The sequence below is a fragment of the Mus caroli genome, unplaced genomic scaffold (assembly GCF_978045245.1).
Source record: "Mus caroli unplaced genomic scaffold, Mus_caroli_1 scaffold_14, whole genome shotgun sequence".
Classification (NCBI taxonomy): domain Eukaryota; kingdom Metazoa; phylum Chordata; class Mammalia; order Rodentia; family Muridae; genus Mus; species Mus caroli.
The window spans coordinates 105,990,827-106,016,671 of record NW_028227269.1 but is presented as its reverse complement, the minus strand read 5'-3'; the positions used below and the strand labels follow the sequence as shown (position 1 = coordinate 106,016,671).

Here is a 25,845-nt window from a genome sequence, read left to right as displayed (position 1 = left end):
TCTAGCCTCCTGAACCGTGTTTTTGTGCAGTGGGAGGGAGGGGCTTGGACTAATCCTGTAGAGCATTTTAGAAGATGTTTAGAGGCTGTTTTTAATCGGTCTGACTTTCCCCAAGGTGAGGCTGTTATAGGACAGTCTGTGCAGACAGGGGTCCCCTGTCCCCATCACAGGATTTCCCTACCTAGAGTCTGTCAACCAAGGCTGTATAAGTGAGGATATTCCTGTAGCCAGGACGTCTTCAAGGCTCAGAAACTCCCTACCTCCAGGCTGACTAGGTTCTATCATGCCCCACATTGGTCATGTCAGCCCCAATCCTGGTCAGTTTCCTAGAGAAGAAACCCAGTCTGTCCTCACATCCCGAGCTTACTGATTTCTCTCAGTCTTTATTCTACTTGTCAGAAATGGGGAAGGTTTCAGGTTGGGTGTGGTGGCGCACGCCTTTAATCCTAGCACTCAGGAGGCAGAGGCACGTGGATCTGTGAGTTCGAGGCCACCCTGGTCTACAGGGCTAGCTCCAGGATAGCCAGGGCTACATAGAGAGACCCTGTCTTGACAAACAAACAAAAAATGTGAAAATTTCAATTTGAGTAGTGTGTGCATATAAAGCAGGCAGGGTGGCAGCCTGGAGTGTGTGTGTGTGTGTGTCCGTCCCTATTCCTCCAGGGAGGTGGCTTCTGGAGGGTCTTAGGGGAATGCAGGGAAGTGACACCTGGGACTTGCAGGACTTCTAAACCCTCTGAGGGAGCTGATGGCCAGTGCAGAAGTGGTGGGATAGAATGTATAGGTCTTGTACTGGACCTTGTTATTTTGGTCCTTGGAGGTCCCTGCTGGGGACCTAACCCTTTGTGGCCCCAAAGGGACAATCCTCTCAGCATGAGCCTCATTCTGGCTTCCATCTCCTCTCTGGGCACTTCATTATTCCCTCAGTTGAAGAACTTCATAAAACCTCTCGTCGCTGTCGCCGCCGTCGTCCTAGCGCCTTGCGTCATCCAGCCGTAGATCATTTTTTTTCCCCAAGAACTGACTCTTGCTTTCTCCCAATCAGCCCTCTCCCAGCCCCCATGGCGGTTGTTTTCCCTTGGATCTAATAAATTAAAAATTGATGGGAGCTCAGAAAGTGTTGTGCTCTGCCGGGTGCCGTGTAGGTGGTGTTACTGTTGCTGTGTCTCTTGGTGTCTTGGCCCCTCCTGAGTGTCCACCCAGAATAGAACAAGAGGCTCCCTTTGCATGGGCTAGCTGGCCAAGTCGCTAGCTTCCTGGGTAGCCGGCATAAAGTCTCCAGTCAGAGGAGGCAGAGCTCGGTGGATGTTGAACATTTCTTGTAAACATGCATGCACATCGTGATGGGGGCTGTGACGCTGGCGGCACACTGTTTTAGCAACCTGTCCCTCACCCCCAATCGTTCCTTACTGTCTCCACCTACCTTATTGAAACAGTACTAACTGTGAGTTAGCCATTAAGAATAGAGATTTGGAATTGACCAGAAGCAAAGGGGGGGGGGGGCAGGAGTCCATGATGTACCATGTCTGCAGCAATGTGTGTGTGTGTGTGATGTCTGTTTGTGTGTCTGTGTCTGCAATGTGAGTGTAGGTGTGTGTGTGTCTATATATGTGTGTATGTCTGCAGCAATGTGAGTGTAGGAGTGTGTGTGGTGTGTGCCTGCAGTCATGTGTGTGCAGGACTTGTGTGTGTGTGTGTGTGTGTGTGTGTGTGTGTGTGTGTAGCAGTGCACACACCCCATGGCCTGAGGATAGCTGATCTTTTGGCTGGAATTCCCTGAGGGGCAGGTGCAAGATAGTTGTTGATGGACCAGGGCAGGCAGGGCCCTAGGATCTGTGTGACAGAGGGACTTTCAGGCTAGGTAATGCCCTCTGATGGAGGTTTGGTGGCTGCTTGGCTGAGCTAGTGTGAACAGCTCCTCTCCGTTTCTGTCTTCTGTCCCAAATTCCTTCCCAGCGGAGCTGAGACTGGGGAAGTTCGCCTTAGGATCAAGGGTTCCCCTTCCACTAACAGTGATGCCTATTATTATTTGTGAAGCCTGATTTCATTGCCTCTAAATGCGTTAACCAGCTGGGAGGAGGCCCAGCCTTGTAAATAAAATGTGGTTTTGTTGTAAAAGAAAATCTAACTCTTCTCTCTCTCTCTCTCTCTCTGTATTTGTGTGTATGTATGTATATATATATATTTGCTCACGTGCCTTAAATTTAATATTTGAAAACCCTCTCCAATCCTGTGGTCTCTTACATTTGAGCAAGTTGCCGGCTGCATCCGTCCATTCATTTTTCTCCTAACGAGTCAAACATTTTAGCAACTGCTGTTCCTATCCTGCTCGAGGTGTATTGAAGGTAGTCATGGTTTGCAGGCTGCCTGATGCCCGGAGCTTTTCAGGAAAGCACGTATCTTTTCAGGGGAACGCTTTTCGGCCTTACTTGTTAAGTCTGAATTTACAGGATGAAGTTGAAGGAGGGGGCCAGTTTCTAGAGTTTGAGGTCGGAATGGCTGCATTCATCTGTCTCTTCTCTCTGTGTGCGTTTGGGACTTTCTGCCTGTGTAAGCAGAGGCTGGGTCCTCCGAGGTTGATTCGGAGCGGAGAGATGCAAGTGTCTGGGCCAGACGTACATCTTCAGTTCAGGGCAGGCAAGCAGGGTTCCCAGAGGGACAGACTCCTTGTTCTCAGGTCTTGGCCAACAGGCTCTGTCCCTTTTCTTTCTTCCATTATTGGTACAGTTCTTAGAAGGGACACACAGACACACACACACACACACACACACACACACACTACATGCCCAGCCCATATCCGCCTGCCAGCGGAAATGAAACCACAGCCTTTGGTGTGTCTCTGAGAGCCTCTCCCTGAGCTGCCAGGCCCAGTCAGCTGCCTGGTCCATCTACTCTAACACAGAAGTTGGGGTTCAGTGGGACTCTGATGCCTGAGTGAAGGTGGGGAGGGGGGCGTTGACCTTGCCACCTTCTTCAGAAGAGAATCATTAGCAACAGGCCAGAGTTTAGAGACCCACACGTGGCCTGGGGGTGGGGAGAGGAAAGCCCGTGCTTGACGTTGGCAGGGCCAGCCTGATGTCACAGGCAAGCGTTTTGCTTTCAACATGGGAAGAGGGAGGGGAGGTAGTTTTTATGTTTCTCCTGATTTCTTTTCCTCCTAACTCCTTTAGTAGTGGAAGCCCAGATCTACGTTCTGAGCTAAGCCTGAGCTGGCACAGCTTGTCTGTCTGTCTGTCTGTCTGTCTGTCTGTCTGTCTGTCTGTCTGTCTGTCTGTCCGTCTGTCTGTCTGTCTGTGTGCCTGCTTGCCTGCTTGCCTGCCTGCCTGCCTGCCTACCTGGAGGGCTTTGGGTACTCCAGGTTGGCTTGCCTGTAAAGGGAACCTCAGCACTGCAGTGCAATAAACACCCAATTCCTGGGGCTCCCAGGGATTACTGCATGAGGGTAGTAAAAAGACAGACAGATACATAACCAGATATTACAGAGGAAAGAATGCTGGTTTGGAGTCCTGGTCAGAGGAGGAGTGGAGCTGGAAGGATACTGTGGACAGTCATGTATGATCTTTACTAATGTTTATACTGGTCTCTGTTTCTTTGGAGTTACAACATGGATTTGAAGTTTTGTGGCCTGAAACCTCCTTACAGGGAGGAGGATGGAGTTCACACTATGAGAACTGTCCAGGTGGGTGGGCGTGACTGAAAAAGGCCAAAAATAATGATATAATTAATAATAATGATATACTAATAGCAATAATATCAATAATATTAGTAGTAAGGAAGGTAGAGTCAATTAACAGGCGAAATGGAGCCCTTTGCTGTGGAGAGAGAGCAACACTGGCTGGAGATGTGGGCTTATTATTTTTATCAAAGGCTGTAAGGAGCAGAGGCCCTGCCAGGACTGCTCGAGGCGGGCAGTGGATCCCGCCCAGGGATAGCACCTCTCCCTGCTTGGTTTGAATTCTCAATTTCAATTTCAGTTTGCCCCCCCCCCGCCCATCCCCATTTTGTTTTGCTTCTCCGTTTATTTCCTTTGTCCCTTTTTGTTTCTTTTCTGACCAAACACTATTTGGACACCCTTCTCCTATGTCTCAGTCGGCGTTCTTCCTTTCCTGTGTGCCGGGCGGGCACAATGCATCCGTATATTTCTGGAGGACTCTGCGCAGTCCTCTCCTTTGGCTCTGAAATTATGTATATGTAATTGGTAATTAAAGGTGCAAGCTTTTCAATATAAACAGTATTGCTCAATGTTAGATTATTAAAGGGAGAGGAGGCACCGAATAATTACCTTTTCCGTCCTGACAAGCGGTTTACGGGGAATCCAGTCTCTCCCTCGAACCTTCAGCTTGAAGGCTGTGATTACATTTTAACCATGGCAGGGTGGCTTTTCATAAGATAAATCGGTAAATTAATTACGTAGCATTGTCTTCGAGCTCCTTTTAAAGTAAACTCCGATTTCTTTTTTTCCAAGTGTAATTAATGGTTTCTGGGCGGCGTGGCGAGGATGGCACCGTTACCTGTCTTTTTTTTTTTTTTCCCCTTTTTTCTCTTTCCCCTCGGTTGTTGTTATTAATGATCTACAGACAACAGACTTAGGATTTACACACACGCCGGGTGTTTCTGAACTGCCATGTTTTCCGGTGCGTGTCTTCTATGTTTAATTCACAGAGGGCCCTGCCTGCCTCCCGGTAACCACGGGCAGAGAGAGACTCAGGCTGTGATTCCCATTGGTGGTACCTGCCCTTCTCTCTGCACGGCTCCAGCTGTCCTTTCTTTCTACGTCACCTGCCTCAGGTTCTACACCCAGTGTTGCACATGCACTAGACCCCCAGCAAGCTTATATTCAGAAAACATAGAGCAGTGACTCACATGGAGCACTGGAGATGCCACAGACAATTTTGCTTCAGTTTTCCATGTTGGCTCTGGCTCCTTAACAACCCCACTGCCACGGAATATCTCTATTCCTCGTTCCACCCTCTTCAGTTCCTCTGTGCCAATCACTACCCATTCCTAATTGCTGAGCAGCTTACAATTGATCTCCCTCCTCAGTGGCAGACCTGTGGCTGTCCCCAGCTCCCATGAAGACCTGGCCACTTGTCTTCAAGGCTGACACGGAGGAAGGAAGAATCCTAGCCAGAGTCGCCCAGACCCTGAGGGGAACACAGAACTCCCTTGCCCACTTCCTTTGATTTATTATGGCACTTTGCTGCTGAGCCTTCTAAGGATCCCTTGAGGGAGTGGCTGATTTTTGAAGCATTTATTAGCTTCAAAATATTTAGGTCCTGTGCCCCTTCCAGAAAAATAACATAAACAACAAGGGGGAAACGGAGTGACTGCTGAAGAAATTTAAAAACATCCAGCCCATTGAAAGTGTGGTTTGAGAGCTGCCAAGAAGTGATTTTTGCAGTCTGAAGAGGCTGTTTTCTTTCTCAGAGTGAAAAGAAAACCTACTGACAGAAAGGATGAGGTGGGGAGTTGATGAGAAGTGAGAATTTTACAAGGGTCTGGAGGTCTGAGCAGGAGCGCAGGGTGGGGGGTGGGGCGGGAGGGGAAGCCAGGGCTGCCTTTTCGGCTTGCTTTTCCCTTCCATGTCCCCGAGCACTTGCTCTTCTTCCCCTGGGTAGGGCTGGCTTTCCAGTGCCTGTCTGGGTTTCTGTTTTCCAGTTTGGTGCCTGGCCAGGACTCAGGTAGAAGAATGTGAGTAGGAAGCTCATGAATAGGGAAGCCCTGAACATGAACGAAAGCTCTGGGGAGAAGGCTCGGCTCCAGCTGGAGCCAGGGCTTGGGACACAGCGTTACCTGTTACCTTCCTACTCCCCAGCCAGGCCACCCATTGGAATAACGTGGGGCCAGGGGCTGGGGGCAGCTTAAGGAATGCTGATGTTTGACTTCCCAAATCATTGATCCAGAGCCAGAACCTCCCTGAGTGACACTCACATACCCAGAAGTGCGAGAGAGTTGTCCCCCAGCTGATGGTTGTTGTGGGCAGGCAGGGTGTGCGTGTGTCATGCGTGTGTGTGTGTGTGTGTGTGTGTGCACATGTGTGCAGGGCATGCTCTAGGGAGCCCAAATCTGTGCTGTTGTGCTGACCTCGGGGCTATGATGGTGAACTCCGGTCCCTGGAGGGATGTGGGGAGCCACAGAGGCTGGCAGTCGAGGGGCTCGTCTCTCAGTGGGAAAGGGTGGAAGGAACCAGTCTGTGATGACCTAAGCCCATCTCTGTCTTCTCTGCCCCTTCCCTGTCTCCTTTCTGTCTCCAGCAGAGGCTGACCATGTGGAGGCTACCATCCTCGAGGAAGACGAGGGTCTGGAGATAGAGGAGCCTAGCAGCCTGGGGCTGATGGTGGGAGGCCCCGACCCTGATCTACTCACCTGTGGCCAGTGTCAGATGAACTTCCCGCTGGGGGACATCCTGGTTTTTATAGAGCACAAGAAGAAACAGTGTGGAGGCCTGGGCCCCTGCTACGACAAGGTCCTGGACAAGAGCAGTCCACCTCCCTCCTCTCGCTCTGAGCTCAGGAGAGTATCTGAGCCAGTGGAGATCGGGATCCAGGTCACCCCTGATGAAGATGACCACCTACTGTCACCCACGAAAGGCATCTGTCCCAAGCAGGAGAACATTGCAGGTATGACATTTGCTTACCTGGTGGCTGCTGAAGCTGCCTCCCTAGCTGGTCCTACTCCCTGACTTTTAAGCACTGATTCTCCGGAGGTCCAGGGCTTTTCAAGATGGCCTCTGGGTCACCATCTGGGGCTTCCCTTTTCTGAGGGCCCACCTTCCAGGTGACTCTCCGGGGAAGACAAGCTGAAGGAGGCCTGACTGTTGTGTGTTGGCTACTTTGCTTTTGGTGAGAAAACGCTATCTTGTGCTTAATCCAGAAGTGGCCTGGAACACGAGATGGAATTTTGGAGGTTGGCTTGGCCCTCTCTTCGTTGGTGATATTGGCTCAGCCCCTGGCTTTGGAGCCAGGCTCGGTTTGGACTCTGTCATTTCCAACCTGGAAACGGTGGCTTCCTCATCTCTAAGATGGAGTCCAGAAGGACCCCCACCCCTATCCCCTTTGTGTCGATTGTTGAAGAACGCAGGTGATTCTGAATGTGGTAGTACCTGCTAGGCCCCTATGCATGGCACTTGTCTACACTCTTCTCTTCGGACTCAGTTTCCCCTGTTATGAAAAAAAGGGGGTAGGCCCTCTTTTCATGAGCCTGCTTCCCATTTTGCCTGACCCTCAGGTTTTGGGAATCTGTCTGATTTCGAGTTCATCTTGCCTTTTGACTTTGGGCTGGATATCTTGAGAATTAGAGCCCTATTTTCCTCTTTTGTGAACGGGGAGTGAATAATCCTAGCAGGCCTTGTGTGGTGATGGAGGAAGGGGGGCTCCGGAAGAGTTTTGGCAGGAGAACTCTCGTGGGGGTGTCCCTCTGGCTGTGCAGCAGCCAGATGGAGAAATGTGGAGCCAGTCCTGGAGGTGTTTGGGTCCTGAAGCCCCTAGGACATGGGGGTTAGGGGAGAGGGGCATTGTATCCTCTTGGGAGGTGATACAAAGCATGGGCCAGGACCTCACGCTACCTAAAGGTGCTCAGAGTCACTGTAAGCACAGCTCCACCACACCTCAGTTGCTTACACTTGAGCTCCAGTTTATCCACCTGTACACTGGGAGAACTGGACAGTCTGATACCCCCACAGGCATAGGATGGGCAGTGGGGAGAATCTGTGGACCAGCTTGGCCTTGGCTTGGCTTTCTGGTGGGTGTCCTGGCAGCGTAATCAGGCCTGGGGCAGACAGGCATGGCTGCACACCACCTCCACCATTAAGGCAAAAAGGGTATCTCATCCCTTGTCTGTGTTGCCAGGCATACCACTTGGGATAGATTTCAAGAGTGTGGGGACGCCTGCCCGGCGTCTGCAGTGCACAGCAGCCTTTGAGGGGTGGCTGGTCCCTACTTGACTTTCATCTGCTGACCCAGCCTCAAAATCCTCATTTTATGTTGAAGGTCTTTCCCAAAGAGAGCCTTTGGATCACCGTGGGGAAGTTTGCCTAAGAAAGCAACTAAATGTGATTTTTCAAAAGGCGCTTAATCTCCCCACAGCTTCGTCCTTATCCTTCCGTTCCCTCTACCCCCCACCCCCACCCCGTTTCCTCCCCTCGTACTGTTAATGGCCCACAGTATTTTTATTTTATGCGTGACGGGAGATAGCCTTGGTCCGTCTGCTCAGAGTCGGGGCAAGAGGAGCAAGGGAGGAGTGGATTTGTTGGTTCTAGAAGAAAATATGTAAAATAAGCCTTTGGAAGTCTAAAGAGATATGTTTGTTCAAAGCATTTAAAATGTTATTCTAATCAAAGGCACAAAGCACTTTGCATGCCGTGTCAGCTGCAACCGGCCATTCCTCTTCTTTCCACCCATCCCACCCTTCCTTTCTACCCCAGGGCCTCCTGGTCCTTCCCCACTTGGGTACCAACTTTTCTTCCTCTTCATCTTCTTTTTTTTCCCATTTAACAGAAAGAAAAGATTAAAGAATAAAACATCAGTGGCTCAAATGTATAAAGTAATTTAATATGGTGAGAGCATTAATTATTTTAGCTTAATTGAATTCCGAGGACCCTGCAGTCCTTGCAGCTTGGTAGACAAGGCCTGTTTATTATTTCTGTAGATTAACAGTAAAGGAAACACAGATAACTTTCAGTTATTTATTGTAAAATAAATGTGTCAATTCATGTGTAAAGCAAGCTGCTCAAAGATAATTGAGTCTTTATATTTTAAGAGGGGAGCTAGGAATCACGGGCCCTTCTCCACTCAGGCACCCGGAAATCCTTCCAGCTGCTGTCCAGGCCCCTGGCACACTGGCCTCCATGGGTCCCCTGCTCCTGTCTCCCGCCTGTGGCTTCAGGGTCTCTTCCCTGCTGCTCTGTGCCCTGCTGCTGTCTCCACTGGCCTTGATGGTCCCTGTCAGCAGCTGGTGAGCAGGGGACTGCTGATTCTTGGGACTTTGCTCCTAGCTGGCCATCGTGGCTGAGTCCTTGGTGGGGTGGCTATGCGACTGGAATGTTCTGAAGTCTGCAGCCTTCGCTTTGGTGGGACAGCCTTTCCTCTCAGCCTGACACTTGTAGAAGCAGGGCCCCAGCGATGGGTAGAGATGTTGTTCTGTAGGTGAGAGTCCCCCTGTCTTTAACTGTGTCTCCAGAGTGGGAGCGGAGCTGGGGTTTGGTCAGTCATCCAACCAAAGTGTGGTTGACTCTGTCCCTACCCTTTCCTTGGCAAGGTCTTTCTGGAGATAGCTATAGTTTGAGATCTTTTTGTTGTTTTAAATGACAGAGCAATGGTTCCCGGCTTTCCTAATGCTGCCACCTTTGAATACAGTTCCTCATGTTGTGGTGACCCCAACCATAAAATTATTTTTTGTTCCTACTTTATAGCTGTAATTATCTGCGAATATGTAAATATCTTAGGCAATCCCCGTGAAAAGGATGCTTGACCCCCAAGAGGGTTGCAACCCACAAGTTGAGAAGCTCTGTGGGAGGGTTAGAAAGGTACAGAAAAGATTCTATAAAGTTCGGCTCCTAGAGGACATTCGTTCATTCATTCATTCATTCATTCATTCATTCATTCACTGAACACCTATGCTGTTCTCTTTAGGAGGGTGTCCCTCAGGACATGTATGTGAGGAAATTCCAGCCCTATCCTTCATGTTGCTAGTTGGCTTGGAATCTTCTTGGTACTCTCCTGCTATGGGAGAGGAGGTCCCAGATGGCTGGTTTCAAGGGCAGCCCAGGGATGGGGTGATCAAAAGCAAAGTCTGTGACTGGAGATCGGACCCAAGGGATGCCTGTAATGACACCACTCATGGAGGTGCTGTGTGTCCCTCATGACTCCTTCCTGTGGCCTCTCCCTGCCTCTGCTAAGAACTCTGCTCAGGCACTAGGTCCGTGTACCTAAGGTGACCTGGGTCAGGGATGAGGAAATACAACATTGGCTGGGGCGTGGGGGTAGGGATTGTTTATGGGAGCGATGGAGAGGAAGGGGCTCACTTGTCTGGGGTCTGGAGCTGTGTAGGAAAGACAGGATGTAAAGCTACCCCACTCCCTGGCCTTCAGAGAGAGTCAGCTTCCTTATCTGTGCCTGCAGCTAAGGATGATTGCAGCCTGCGTGTGGGTACCTGGTGCAGGGGAGGGCACTGGCATGATACACGTGTGCAGTGCGCATATGTTGCCCCCCTCCCCACCCTGGCCTGAGATCGTCCACCCTGGCAATCTGCTCCCCAGCTCCACACACTCTTTGGTTTTTAAAGGAATGGCTTCCTGAGAGTTGTGGAAGTGTCAACTGGTTTCTGAGACTCAGACACCAGAAACAATGGCAGGGTTTAGACAGTCGGGTGAGGGTTCATGTCCACCCGTCTATCTGGTGCCATGTTGTGACATCATTCATTACCTCATCCTGGGAAGGGGACAGGGACTGTGGTGGCCCCTGGGCTGAATCCAGGCACCCCCAGACCCTCGGCTGGTCAGAGGGCGAGTCATTCCTTTCCTTAGTTTCCTCCTGCATCCACTCTTTAGCATTCTGCAGAGGACTGAATGAAATGAGCTCCAGGATATACCACACGGCGCAGGTCAAGCCAGAGACAGACTGCAGGCAGGGGAGAGCATGCGCCTGGCTTAGCAGCGATGGGGATCCCACTCTCTCAGTCTTGGAGCTGAGTCTACTCCTCTCTGTGGATTCTACACTCTCCTCAGAATTTCCTTAGATGGCCTCCAAAGGAAATTGGCTTTTTCTTGTTATCACCTTGTCCACACCCCAAAGGATACCCAGCAGGGAGGAGTCTCTCTCTCTCAGCTGTCTTTTCCTTCCCCCTCAATGAAAAAAAGAAAAAAGAAAACGGAATAAAAAGAGGACATGGCTGATCCCAAGGGGCTGAGATTTTTATTATAGATATAAGAGAGAATAGACAGAGGCAGAGATAGAGACAGTCCAGAAAGAACATGACTGGACCAAGTCAGGCCTGAGGAGAGAGAGGAAGCAAGAGAAGAAACAACAACCAAGATGGCAGCCTGGGCCAAGAGACTGGCATAACCAAAACAGCTGAGTTATATAGGGGCCAGGGAAGCCAGGAGGAGAGAAGGCCCAGTCCAGTCCCTGGGCAGGAGTTTAGGGTAAGGGTTGCCAGCCAGGAGAACCCTATAACAGGTAGGGACTGAGGGATGCTGGGAGAATATGGAGGCCAGGGTCTACTTTGATAAGTTAACAGGCGTCTCAGCCAGTTGTCCTGGGTTTGAGACCTAACGCTCCTCCAACCTCAAATGTCATTTTTCTGAAATGTAGGATTTAGGGTAGTGGTGACAGGAGGTTCGCAGATCACTATGGAGGTGACAGGTGGCTATCACTATGGTGTCTTCCTTAGAAGCCTGAGCAGGGGCCCAGGATGAGCCTGCAGAGGCCTTGTATAGACAGGGCTTGGCTTATGGCCTCAGATACTCACTGCTGGAGGGAAGGGGTCCTGATGAACCCCACGATTTACACACTGCTCTGAGAATATTCGCTGCAGGCTATGTAGAAAACTCATAGTGGAAAAAAAAAACCGAAGACATTACTTTGGGTGTGCGAGAAAGAAAATAAGTGGCTCGTGCTGGAAGCTGGAGATAACCCCACTTGCAGGATGCCTCAAAACACTTGCATTTGATCTATTTGGAGTTGTTATTTTCCCTCCAAATTACGATTAGTTAAATCCATGTATATTGTGGTATGGATTATCTCTCTCTCTCTCTTTTTTACTGTTAAATCGCCAACGACTAATTATGAGTTCTGTCTCTGCAGTGAGGAGTGGCCTATGTCTGAGGGACAGAGCCCTGGGTGAAGATTGGGGGTTGGGTGCTGGTGGCCTGACCTCGGGGCTCAGGATGGGATGTCTGCTCGGTGGTCCAGACAGAGTTCACGTCTGACTCTTCTCCTGCTTGTGTTTGATGGGCTTTCTGACTTAAATTTCAAACCTCCCAACAGATAGAGCTAATACTATACTGAATTGGGTTTTGGAGGTTCTCAGAGACGTTGAAGGACTTGCTGCAGTCACACAGGGAAGGGGAGTCATACCTGGCTGGCCTGGCTCCCTTTGGTCGATGTCTTTAGGGAGAGGGAAGTCTGTCATTGGGCTGGCAGATTTGGTAGGCAGCAGGCAGTACCTCTGGACTTCATCTGGGATGACATTTGAATCCCATGCTGACGTCTGGATGTAGCCAAAATCCTCAGGCTCCCAAAACTTGACCCTTGCCTGTGAAGGCTTTGGAGAGAGGCAGAAGGCAGCTGAGTGAGCTGTGAGGTGTGAATTTCCATGGGACTGGGTTGGAAATTTTTTTTTCCATTTATGAAAATGTTTTATTTTATACTTATTGTTGCAATTATTTGCAACCCCACAAATACAAATCACTTGTTTTATTTTGTGGAACTGAGGGGTCCAGTAGGTGTAGTTATTCACATCTGGGAGTCTCAGCCCTCTGTACAACTGGATGATCTTTGCTGCCTTCCAGTGTGGGCGGTTTACTGTGGATTTTATCTGATATTGTGTGTCTGTACACCCAGCCTCCAGACCAGTAGCTGTTGTTACAGGGCCACTCAGAGGAAGGTTGGCCTCAGAGGGACACTGGAAGAGCTGGCAGTGCCACCACAGACTTGTTGGCTTGTCTGAATTTAGCTCTCATGATCCTGAGTCAGGACAGATGGCCCTTTGCCAGCCATCACTGCCCAGTCCTGAGGCTTGGGACTACTCGTCTCCCAGAGAGGGTCCCATGTCACCTGTGACAGCTCGTGAACCATAAGAATCAGAGTGGTGACAGGGGCGGCCTCAGCTCTGAGCAGTAGTCCACCATTTTACTGGACTTTTCAAACATAGGTCTGTTAGAAGGGCATCTCCTAGCTCCTTTAGGGATATATTTTTATTTGCCAAATGGTGAATTGGCCCATTCTTAGAGAAGTAGCTTGAGAAAGGAGGAGAGGGAAGAAAGGGAAACTTGGCTCTGGGGGAGAATTTAACCACATTCACTCTGTTACTGTTTTTGTTTGTTTGTTTGTTTGTTTGACAGTAGTTAGCAGTTGAATAGAGTATTTATTTATTTACTTACTTATTTATATAACGTGTGTGATAGGGTTCATTGCTGCTGCTGTTGTTAGTCTTATACAAAGCTGGGGGGGATGTATGTGCCCATGACTGTGCAAACAAGACGGCCTGGCCACTCCTCCTGCCCACCTGGGGCATCTTTTCATGGGAGGTTGAGGCTTCCATTGTTGGGTTTTTAGTTTAATGCATTCCTATTTAGTATGCGCTGTGTGCCACTATTTCCAAGGGCCTTGCAAAGAAGAAGCCTCCATTTAATCTTACAAACACGTTTGGTAGGAGCTAACTTGAAGCCCACTTTACAGATGGGAAAAACAAGTGCAGATTCGGTCCTCCCTGAGTCTTGGTTCTATGTGCTTTCTCTATCTGTTATCTCTGTCCTCTGAAGGCTGCAAATCGGAGACTACTTTCGTTTTTGTAGGAGAGGTAACAGAGCCAGGGTAGGGCCTAAGTCTGTGGGTAGTTCACTGAAACCCGGCTTCTGCTCTGTGCCCCGGAAGGAGTCTTCACTGGGCCTCTCCTCCTACAGGACCCAGTGGGTTTAAACTAAGTTAGCTACAGGCTTTTTGCTCCTAGCTCCAGCAGTGGATGCTGCCTACTGGAGGCCGTTCTGAGAGGAAGAGGGGCCTGGAGGAGAGTGACTCCACGTGTTCTGTACATATCTGTGGTTATGTGTCCACGGCTGGCTGTGTTGGCCCTACCCTAGGATCATAACCACCAGGAGGCTTCAGGGTCCAGGGAGAGGGAGGGTCAGACTGGTGGGCAGGGAATCTGAGACCTGGAAGGAGTATTCTTGTGTGGCCTTGACTAGGCCCATTCTCTTTCTGGTTCCCCGTCTTCTAAGCTAAAATGTGAGAAGGGGTGTTAGGCGGGGGTGGGGGGTATGGAGAGGATCAACAGTACTGGGGAGAGGATTGCTGAGAGGAAAAAGGATGGAACTCCTGCTAGGCCTCATACCAGGGTGGTATCCAAGGCTTCCCACACAGAACACCCAGACCTGGATCCTACACTCCTGGAGTAGACCCGTGGTAAGCTGTTTAGAGTGCTTCCCAGGCCCGGGCAACCCCCCCAGTTCAAACCAGCCACACCTAAGGACTTGTCAACATAGCTGTCATCTGTGAGCTAGAGCCAGGGGGCAGTTTCCATTTGACATTCAGGCTTTTAGTGTGACCTTACAGGAACAGGGCAGCTGTGGGTATAGGGACCAGCCCCGTTGAAAGGCAGAGCCATGTAAAATGGCTACACCCCAGTGATGACACAAAGTAGTCCTAGTTAGCATCCAGGAAGAACGAACCTGGTTTCCCTCGAACTGTCTGAGTGGCTTCCTTTCAGCTTTTCCAAGACAGACCAGATTTCTGGAGAGGGGAGGGGTCCAGTTAGGGTTGGCTCTTGAGGTTAGAGGCCAGGTTAGGTCCTGGGTTTAGGGTGCTAGCAAGGGTCTGGATTCTTCTCCCTTAGTAAGAGATAGGAGTGTCTTCCCTTAACCCTTTCCCATCTCCAGCAAATGGCTGGAAAACCTTAGCGGTGTCCTAGACCAGAACTAAGTTCTTTCTTGGAGTTGGAGCTGGGTCTGCCCCACCCCCACCCCACCCGAGTTCAAAGCTAGCCAATTAAGGGGCCCAAACAGTGCGGTCTTCCCTGCATCATTGGCTTGTAAAACTTTCCCTGCCAACCAGGCGACTTTATTCTCTGGGAAGGGGGAAAAAGGCATGTAATTTTCCTGACCTGGCCTTTTGCTTTTGGGGAAAATGGGAAAGAAAGCGATTTTCGTAAACAGAGTCTTGTCACAAAGGAGGTCGGGGTCTGTAGACTGCAATGCAGGGGTCTGGAAAGTGGCCCTTGGTTGTGGTAGCGGTCCCTGAGGTTTCAGAGTATTTTGAGGCCTAACGGTGGACTCTGGGGTGGGGATGGACATCAAAATCTTCCCCATTCGGACTTTGAACTTCCTCAGGCCCTTGCCACAAGGCACCACTAATGCAATTTCCCTTGTGCCGGGAACCTGCAACTTGAAAGACTCCTCTCCTTTCCCGCCTCCGGCCGCCAGCAGCCCCTCCCCCAACCGGCCTCAAGTCCTCCCCGTCCTGGTCCACGTGGTGTGCACCTTCAGACTCTGTCTTCTTGGAGGGCACTCGGAAGTTTGGGTCCACTGACACCAGTTCACTCAGCAGGAGAACACAATAGCCTCCCTTGGAGCCAGCCGCCCTATGCTCTGGCCGGGCACAAGGCGCGATGTGCACCCCTACACATTGGTGACTGCACCCGGGCCTCCCTGGGGCCCGCCGGGTCTGCTGGGGACCTCCGACGCGCAGCTTGCTTTCGGGCCTTGGGGCTCTCCAGGTCCTCTTCGGGCCATTCCTGCCCGCCCTCCCCGCCGTGCACGTTGATTGCGCCCTGGGCGGGAGGCGAGCGGGGCCGGGGCCATGCATAATTCCCGGGCTTAATGGAGCAGCTGCCCGCGCGGGGCGGGTGCAGGCGCAGCTGACCCTGCAGCCGTCTGGCCTCGCGGGGCAGGCGCGCTCCTTTCTTCCCAGTCCGCTTCGGCCGGGGTCGGGGAAAGGGATGGGGGCTGGGCGAGCCGAAAGGCCACTCCTGGGGGGAGGGTCCGTCCTTCCAGTTTCCATTCTTGCAACTTTTGCTTTGGGCTTGGGGGTGGGAGCATCGAGTCGTAGCCGCTCGGATCCGCTCCTGCTGGAGTTGCAGTGCGGGTTTCCGCAGAGCGCGCCGAAGTGCCAGACTCCTTTTTTCCTTTTTTTTTCCTTTTATGGGCCCCTTCCTCCACCCCCACCTCCACCCCGGCACCTTGGCGGCCCCAAGTCCAGCCGCAGTCCAGCAAGCACGCCGCTGGCTCCCCGCCAGCCTCTTTCCCGGGCTGCAGGAGAGGGATGGAGGCGGGGACCCAAGGTCAAGGGCGGGAAGGCCGCCCGCCTTGCGGCCCTTTGTGCACAGGCCGCCCCTCCCCCCACCGCTCGCCCCCTCTCTGCCCACCGTGCCTGCGCCAAGTCGAGTGACCCCTGGCTAGGGGGATTGTATTTCAGAAGCTGCTGGAAGCTGCCAATGGCCTCTTCCCTGAAGCCGCCACTGCGGACCTCACAGCCCTTGTGACTTTTGTCCTGGCTCCTGGGGCCACTCAGGGACCCTCTCCCCATCCCTCACTTTTGCGGACATCGCTCAGATGGGATCTTAAGCTCACCTTGGCCTAAGGATCCAGGTGAGCCCGGAAGGCCAGGAGAGACCTGAGTTCTCTCCTGCAAGCTTGAGTTCCTGCAGGGCAGCCAGGCTTGCCCCATAGTGGGACATCAGGACCTGTTGTTTCTTTGAAACACTCGGGGGAAAAAAGTTTTCTCAATTGTGCGGGAATGGGTCCCGCCACTGGGGTCGATCAGGACGCGTGGGATTACTGGGAATGGAGTCAGCCCCCAATCAACCTTTGCCACTTCTCTTACCACACCGCTAGAGAGAATTTGTATGCAAATGTTATCTTGCTAGAATTCCTGGTCCTGTGTCTTAAAAGTTGGCCTCGTGGTTGAAGCTCTCCCAGAGCTGGAAAAACAGTACCCAAAACCCGTGTGTTGCTTGCCTGTGAATTTACCTTACCTGAGACATCTTTTGCAACGTAGGATTGGACCCAATTCTCTGTTCTCCATTTTTCAGAAATAGGTCTGAGCTAGACTGAATCGATACATTATAACAGTAGGTAGGCAAGGTGGTTTAAAAATGTGTGTTCACGTGTACTTAAAGTTTGGGCCTGATGGTAGGCTGTGCCTTCTGCCCTGTCTGGGTTCTGTGTCAATAATACCTTCTTGGTATTTTGAGAGAAAGTTGATCTTCAAAAGAAAAAAAAAAAAACAAAAAAAACCAAAACAAAAAACCCCCACAGGTTTAGCTAATCCAAACTTGGAGCAACTGGCTTTTCTGGTGGAGTCTAAAGGTACTTGTCAATTTATTTGTTGAGAAGCCTTGGGGAGAAGTAAGCCCTTCCCTGGAACGGAAACCCGCCAGTCCTGGACAGGAAGGGTTTCTCTCTGCCCGAACTTGCTCCTGGATTTCTCAGACGTCCATTTATGACAGTTCCAACAAGACAGAAACTGCCTTTGGATATCTGTAAATACGGCTAAAGATCACAACCCTGCCTTCAGAATGGGCTGGGAGGTAAAGGCCAGTTCTGTGTTGGATTAATAGTTATGTACCTGGGTTCCTTTACAGAATGAAAGATGAAACACCGTGTGTGTGTGTGTGTGTGTGTGTGTGTGTGTGTGTGTGTGTTCTTCCCAGTCAAGGGAGATGAGCATCCAGTGTCTTTGGAGGCTAGGTGTGTGAGAGGAGGAGGGTTCACAGTTCATACTTAATGGCCACCACCCCAAGGAGAAGGCCAGCTAACCACTTGTGCTTTCCTTACTTTGACAACTCAAAAGTAATTTTAAAAATTATACATGATTCTCCCTCACTTCGACTTGAGTTAAGTCTTAAGGCCTCACAGTGGAAGGTTTTCCTCTAAGGCTGGATGCAGCGAGCACCCCCACCCCCACCCCCTTCTATCCCCCCTCCCCCATCCTTCGGAGTAAGGGTGTGCAGATCTTTCTTGCCTCGGTGCCAGTGTTGGAGTGACGGAGCGCTGCCTGGTTATGTGGTTCTGAGCCCTGAGCTGTGTCCTCAGGGCACAGGTGGCTTTGCTTGGCTTTGTTCAGGAGCCGTGTGTGGGAGGTGTGCATAGAAATGGAGCCCTCTGTCAGCTGGATCTCCTGGCAGTTCAGCCACTGGGGTCGGTAGCTGAAGCGGCGGCGGGGAGGAAGCCTGCAACAGCACCCCTGCCCACCCCCTTCACTTTCACTGCTTGGAGAAATCTCCATGTTCCTGTAGGCTTTCCCACAACGCCGCTCCCCTTGATGGCACTGCTTAGGCATTTGATAAATATTTGTTGCTTTTGGAGCATCAGGTGCTACCTCAGGGTTTAGGCACTGGGGTGGAGTCTGGGACCTTTGACGAACAGCCTGGCCTATCCTTGAACGGTCCAGGGCCATCCAGTCCCTCAGCTGATGCCTGTATCTGTAGAATGGGGATGTGTTTTTTACTAACCAGTCTCCATCTATATAGGAGCATAAGCCAGTGGAGCGAAGCTACGGCTGATTTCATAGACATCATACCAGCGAGACTGTTATTGTTTGGGCCCTGGGGGCGGGGTGACTAATTTGCAAAGAGGAAAGGAATCCAACAGCTGCTTGTATAGGGTGTTGTTTTTAATGCGAAGAGGAAGCATTTGGGGGCTTTGGGGAGAGGCTTACGGCATACCACAAGGAAACGTCCCTCCCCCACCTCCATTCACTTCAGAGGCCCTTCTCTGTAGCTCCCCACTTCCAGCTCCTTATTTTTTGGAAACGTGAAGAGATTCATTATCTTAATACCTAGTGGTGTTGCTGTTACCCTTGACCTGAACACCCCAGAAAATGTCCTCTTCCCCTCCTCATACTAGGTTCTGGCCGTGGAAGGGTAGGGAGCGAGTTGGGGGTGAGGGTGAGGCTGTGTATGTGTATGTGTGTGTGTGTGTGGGTATAGGATACAGACTTGGGGGAAATGTATACAGCAGGCAGCCTTCAAATGTGTAGTCTTGCTCAATGCAGGTGAAAAGGAACTCGGCTCTGGCTTTCCTTTCTCTGCCTCCTCAAAGCTCTCAGAAATTAGCATCTGTACCCATTGAGTACGCAGCTGGTGGCTATGAAATGGTACCTTCCTTCACTAGGGAGAAGCCAGTCTCCAGTGGCCTGCAGGGGGCCAACGTTTTACCTTTTCTTTCTTCAGTTTTTATATTCAGAGAAGCTTGGTTTCTTTTCCCTCTGCCAATGCTGGGTGACCTGAATTCAAGTTTTAATAATAACCTCTTGCTGAACCCACAGGCTCCAGGCTAATCCTGCTCTTTAGGTCTGCTGACCTTGCCGTGCATCTGATGTGTTTGTCAGCTTCGGTTTGGGATGGGGTGGGTGCTTATGCACCCTCAGAGTTCCTGTTCCTCCTGGACTGGAGGTGGGTGGGTGGGGGATCGCAGATAGAAGAAGGAGGCTAGGTATGTACTGTACCGGAGGGTAGGCTTGCAGCCAGGTGTGTGGCACCTGTAATTGAATCCGGACCTGCGTTCTGTGCAGGCACGCAAGGATGCGCAAGGGAGGTATCGAGGTTCTAGGCTCTCTCTGTGGCTGAATCTGGCATGAAACCGTCTTCTGACTCCGTGGAGCCCAAATGGTGTGTGGAGAAGCCAGGGAGCAGCAGAGAGCCTAGAAGCCCGCGCACGTTCTGTTTGCACGAGTCGGCTCTTGCATCTTTTGTTAGTGGCGGTTCCTTAATTAACCCGCGGATTAGGGCTGCCTTCTTTTGACACGTACATATATTTTGGGGTATAATATTCTTGTTCTCCTCAAACTCACAACCGGAACCGCTCAGGAGCCTCCCTAGGGAGCTATGGCCTCTTCTCTCCCTCTTGTCTTCCCAGCTTTTCCCTTCCTGTTCCCCTCCTACCCACCCTTCCCTTAAACCCAAGTGGGCTTGTAGCTGAGTGGAGGACGGGTGTGCTACACACAGCTAAATAAATCATGTTTACGCTTGGCGTTCTTGGTAGTGAAAAAGCTGTTGGCTGTTTCCACTTCCGTATTTCTCAGCATTTGCTTCCTACCTGTTTTTGAGTCCATGCCCAGAAATAGTAGTTTTGTCAAATGAGGGGATAATGCCAGCCAGCCTTTCCTGCTGCCAAAGAAGCTGCTGGATTTTGCAAAAACAGAGTGACGTTTTTTTAGTGACACTGATTTCCCCCCCACCCCCTCAAAGAAATTAGGGTGTAGAATAAGGGGTATTTAAAATGCACATGGAGCAGGGGAGGGGAAGGGGAAGATTCCTAGCTGCTTCTACTCGGGGCTTGTAGCAGGCAAGGTTAGAAAGGAAGGTCTGGGTTTTTGTTGTTCGATTCTCTCAGGGCAGCAGGCACCCGTAGGAGGTGTAGAGGCTGTTCTGAGCCCGGAGGAGAGCTGAGTCAAGCTCTTTTCAGTCCCAAGGCTTCATTTTCTCAGATTTGGAGATACGGTGCAATGAATTTTTTTTTCTTTCCTTCTGTTCAGTTTTGGGTCTGTTTAGTTCCGGAGGCTTTTCAGAATGGTACTTGCCGAATTCTTTCTCTGAGGTACCAGTTAGGAATGTCACCCTGAGCCCGGGGTGGGAGCCTGTCTGCACCCGACTTGACAGTCAGTGGCTCTGTACAGCATGAGGTAGGTAAGCCTCCCGCCTCTGCCTTTAACCCATGATGCTGTTTTAGGGGCATGTGAAAAAGTCACTCTCGTGATGGGTCCTGTCTGCCAGGCAGAGGGCTTCCTGGGTAATCAAAGCCAACTGCAGGCTTGTGGATTAAAAAAATGAAAAGAAACGATTTCAAAACCAAGCAAGTGGCAGATAAACACTCCGCTTCTGGAGGAAGGTGGGGCCTGATTTCTCTGGAAGATTCCTGCAGGAATTCTGTCCATGGTCAGGCACATCAGCCCTGTTGCAAAGATGGCCAGGAAAAAAAAAATCACAATAAAATCAAAGTAGGCATGCTATGCTTTCCCACAATTTCTAATGGAAATATTTTGTAGTAAAGATGGTATTTCCATTGAGGACTGTGCTGCCAGCATCTTTAATTACATTAAATAGTGGCATAAGTCTCCACTGAACGTAAAGCTGCGGTTAGGTCCGCTGCCGTGGGCTCGCTAGATTGACTTGTAATCATCGATGTTGCCGGTGTTAACGTGATAACCACGTTTATTAAATTTATCCCACGAAGTGTTAATTTTTATGTGTTTTGTTGTGCACACCCCCCACATGACCTCTGGTATGTTAGAAGATGAAAATGAATTTCATGTCAAAAAAAATTTAAAAAGGTGGTTATCAGACCGCTTTGTCCCCCTTAAAAGGGAATGGGCGATTTTTTTTCATTTTTTTAAAATTTTTATTTATTTAATATTTTTTTTTGCCATCAAATGCTACTAGGTTGAAAAGCAGGCTCACAATATGTGTATTAAATACCATCCACGTACAGAAAACGGAGGTAGAGAGACGACTTGGTTGAAAGTAATTACAGGCCTGCTCCGTTCTTTAGTCAGTGACATTTCAGACCTAGCTTAGAAACATAAAGAGACAGAAAGAGCCTGCCCTTATGTGAGGCAAAGCATTCAACCCACATTCTGTGTCCGTTGGAAAGAGGCACAAAGAGATGACAGGGTGGAAGTTAGCTAAGTCTAGAGGAGAGCTGGATTAAAAAACATTATAACAGGGGAGTTCAATTGTTTGTAACTGACGCACGCAATACAAACTAAGCTTGCTGTTAAAGGCTAGCAGGGAACCTCCTTTTAGAATTGATTCCCCCCCCCCCCCCCCACCTGAACTTTCTCTTTACCAAGTTTACTTCTATTCCATCTGAAACAAGAAACCCTGCCAACCCAGAGGCTGGGAGATCACTTCTGTCTTGGTGGAGTTTTAGGGTCCGGTCTGTAGAAGGTTCAGCTCCACATGTGTGCAGCGTGCTCCATGCTCTGGGCCGGAGTCACTGTGTGAAACCCGTGTTGGTCCCTTCCTGTCCTTTCGTTCCTTTCTTATCGGCCTGTGCTCTTTTCTTTCCTAATTCTCCAGGATCCCCACGGTTCAGACTTGCATCTCCTCTCTCCTCATTCTGTGTTTTCCCCAAGCAGAAGCTAAGGTTAGAGCTCCTGACACCTTCTAATCATAACGGTGTCCTGAACTCTGCAGCTTCCAAACCCATTTGGTACGGGATCAGACTTTCGATGAGAGACAAGCTCATTGTTTTAGGGTTACCAGTGTCAGGCCCAGTGGATGCTGTCGGGGAGGATAGAGGAGTCCTTCGTTTAAAACTCCCAGGAGTCTCCAAATCTGACAATTCATTTCCTGGGTTATTGCCCTCTGGTCACGTGACTTGCTTTCATTATGGATTTCCTCCCAACTCCGCCTCCTGAGCTGTAAAGGAAAGGAAAACACAGGGACATAGGGGCACATTGCTGGCGTCTGGTCCTAAGTTTTATTTGTGAATGGACTGAAGGGTCCTGACCTGTAAGTCTCAGGTTCTTTTTTTCTTGGAATGCAGTGTACTTACCTGTTAACTTCCATTTTTAGGCGGTATCTTCATGGGCTCTGAGCCCGTGCACACACGCGGTAAACTGTTTGTTCTGGAGGCAAAACCGAGATGAAGTTTCTGAAGTACTTGACTGACTGGAATCGGAGGGCCGACTCTGATAAGGGCTGATGCAGCCACACAGCTTTTGGCTAAAAGGCCTAACGTGGGAAACAGGGACTTCCTTTGCTAGGCATTGGAGATTTTTATAGGTAAGATTAGAGACTCTTGTCAGCCCCAGCTTTGTCCTGGCCCCTATAGACTCCAGGTAGATGTCTTAGCCTGCCCATGTTTCTGACACAGATGTATGTGCGTGCTCCTGGTGCGTGCTGGCATCTCTAGCTTCTCTCTCTCTCTGTCTCTCTCTCTCTTCATCACAGATGTGCTCACCCGTGTTTCTCTAACTAGTTAAACACATGGCCTTCCTCTCTGGTGTCCCTAGGCCATGTCATTCTCAGAATCCTGGACCCTGGTTTGGTGGGGTATGCCTGCCAAGATCACAGTGGATGGCCGCTACTTACTGTTCTGCGTGCAGCAGCCTGAAGCCAGGCTCAGGCTTTAGCAGCCATTGCATGTGGCTGACGTGCATTCCAGCCGTTCTGAGAGCTCCAGGCTCCCTCAAGAGAAGCAAAAGAAGAGGTTCTAGTTTCAAGTTTCCTCAGCAGGTGCCCATCTGGGGGCTGGAACAGTGAGGCTCAAAGGACTGACTGTCTGGCTTCTGCACCTCACCCTGGGTAGATCTGAGGAGATGCTTCAGGGTCATCTGACACCTTCCTGACATGTGGACTATCCTCCCGCTCTGCCCCCGGAGCCTTTGGAAGCTGTTGGAAGGTTCTGGAACAGGTGGTGTAGCCTCACCTGTCTTTGGCTTTGGGTATAGAAAGGGGATCTGCTTGCCCCAGGGGATTTTTAGCAGCTCCTTGTTTTGAGGAAGTTAGAATTGGCAGCAGTGGAAAGAAACAATTGCTCCTGGACCTTGGGAAATGATGCTGTGCGGACCAGCTTTGATTGCTAGATGCGGCTGCCCGAGAGGATGGTCTCTCTTCCAACGCTGGCATGAGGCAGAACTCGGGTTTTGGTGTGCCATCACAGGGTGCAACCCTTTTCCTGGAATGCCTGTCAGGGAGTTAAAACTGTGTGGGTCTTTGTCAGTTACAGGGATGCCAGATGAGGGAGGAGCTTGGGGGGAAGGCAGCCTGGCTCAGGATCCAAAAGAAGTGCTGCTTTCTCTTAGGGTGCCCCTGAGCCTTTCACACTGGCTGCAGGAGAGATGTCCAGCTGTGCGCGTGGGGCTTGTGAGTGGTGTCCCTGGTGGTCATTTCAGGAAGAGGTAGTAACAGTCGTTTCAGGCTCAGTCATGAGCAGTTGCCTGTGGCCTGACATATTCTTCCTTGTCATGGACACACACAGAGGCCTTCTCTGAGTCCAGTCACAAGCAGTGGATGATGGGAAAATGAGACTAACTCTCTCATCTGCATCCAACATTCGGTCCCCACCTGTAAGGTCACCAACCCTTGAGCGCCTTGAGTCCAGAGAAAGGTTATTGTGCATTCGGATGTTTTATGTCTCCCATGAGAAGAACTCTAAACGCGTCCGTGAGGCCCCCATTTTCCCCTTGTGGCCAAGGACTCGTGCACCCCACATTCCCTGCAACCAGGGGTTTGGAGACTTACGATGGCCATTACGAGCTGTGTGTTCCTGAGACAAGAGGGGGCGTTCTGCTCGAACGGAGGGCGTGGAAGTGAGAGCTGGGAGCCGGGGAGCCCTCAAACTTTCCCCCAGAGTTTCTAGGTTGGGCAGTTGCTGTGAGCCTGGCTAGCCTTCCCCTGACTTACTTTCTGGCTCTGCCTTGGAGGCCTGGCCTGGCTTCTGGGTTTTCATAGGTTGTTAGAGCAGTGGATCCTCTCTCCTGCTTCGTTTTGTCTCTGCTTTCTTATTTCTTACAAATGGAAGAACAAAAAGAACGCAGCACTTGTTGAGCTTCTGCTCCCCAGACCTGGGTGGCTTGGACAGTGAGTGACAGAGAGGGTTTATTTAGGATCATTTCTAGTCCTCCTGTCTCAGCTACTCCCCACCCCCCACCTCCCACCCCCACCCCCACCCCAAGCAGAGTGGGAGAGAGGTTAGTGGTGGCAGGCCCAGACCTTGTCTGGGGAGTTACGCAGGGCCTGTCTCCATTAAGGTGGCACCCCACCCCTTTGAAATAGGAAATTGCCAAAATGGATGTCATTGGCTGCTAATTAGGTGAATTTTAACTGCAGGATCATTTTACCAGCTAATACCGTTATGATGTGCTTCCTCGTGACCTGTGGTGGAGCCCTTACTGTACGAGCTCAGCCTCAGCAGCAGACATCTAGGAGTTGCTTGTTCAGCTTCCTCTGAGTGGCTGCTGGCTTTCTCTGTTCCTACTTCGTGTGTTCACACCAGGGCCAGTGAGAGCAGACCCTGAGATGCCCAGGCCGTGGGCACCAGTGCCCCTCATCCCTATGTGGCACGGCCCCCCAATTCTTGGGCCTCTGGAACAGCCCAGTAGCTGCGTATTATGGTTTGTGCCTATCTACATGGTACCACCACGGGGCATCATGCTTTTCAAGTCTAATCTGCCCTCACCTCCATCTTCTCTCTCTACCAAACCGGAAAAAGAATCTTAATTTCCTGTCGGGCTGGGAGGAGGCGGGCTAGAGTCAGGATAATGACTCTTAAATATGAGCAATGCGTCTGGTTCCATGTTATTTTTCCTCTACCCTCTTAATACACAGCATTTTTTATCATCCTTAAGACAAAGTAGCTGGCAAAATATTTAAGTGATCAGAAACAAATGTTTTTATTTGCCTGCGTGCGAATTGGGTTATCTGCCTATCTTGTTTACGAAATCCGGGGCTGCCTTCCCGCACAGTATGCTCGCCTCTCGAATCTTCCCCGGCTCCCATTTCCATATTTCTGCGTGCTTGTTCTTTGTTAATCACTTGGCAAGCGCTTATTTGAATATTAAAAATTTCTTTAATCATCAAACGCAGGAGCACAGTCTCATGAATATTCATATTCTCCCCCCCTCCTCAGACTGGATTCTAGTTCATTACCCCGCAGTAAAAGCCAAACAGCCATCAATCGCTCTCATTACTGGCTCTGGCGTTTTGATTGGCTGCCTGCTGCCCATAGACTTTTTTTTTTTTTTTTTAAATTTCCCTTCTCCTATGAGCTGTCTTATACCTGCCAACAACTTAAAAAAAAATCAACAATGCAAGAATAAATTTCTCTGGTTGGAAACAACTTAGCAAACTTGTCAAACAGCCCTTGTAGCTTGCTGGGCCCTCTCGGGACACCAGAACCACAAATCTCCCTCCTCAGTCCTTCCTGTCCACCCTAGTCCCACCAAAAACCAAAACAAAACAACCCAAAAAACAAGGAGAAAGGGGGTAGGGAAGAAATAGAATTAAATAAATAAATAAAAAAGAGAAACTTGAGCTCAGAGAGATGAATATTTGTCAAGAGAGTTGACGCAAGTTTCATTTGCATAATGACTTTGTACTTCTGCATTAATAAAATTTGCATATGAAGCCATGTTAATTACTCCTGATCATGCTTTTTGCATTCATGCATAGTAATTTTCTCCGACT

General features: G+C 50.3%; 1 protein-coding gene across 5 annotated transcripts in view; it reads left to right on the top strand.

The window, feature by feature from the left end:
* Positions 1-25,845, top strand: part of Bcl11b (BCL11 transcription factor B) — an 88,201-nt gene that overhangs the window by 8,262 nt on the left and 54,094 nt on the right. For 3 of the 5 annotated variants that reach the window (XM_029484914.2, XM_021179313.3, XM_021179315.3), the window contains exon 2: positions 6,255-6,620. In XM_029484914.2, the coding sequence (XP_029340774.1) occupies positions 6,255-6,620 (366 nt within the window). The remainder of the gene's footprint in view (positions 1-6,254; positions 6,621-25,845) is intronic. The other 2 variants (XM_021179317.3, XM_021179314.3) reach the window with 1 other exon arrangement.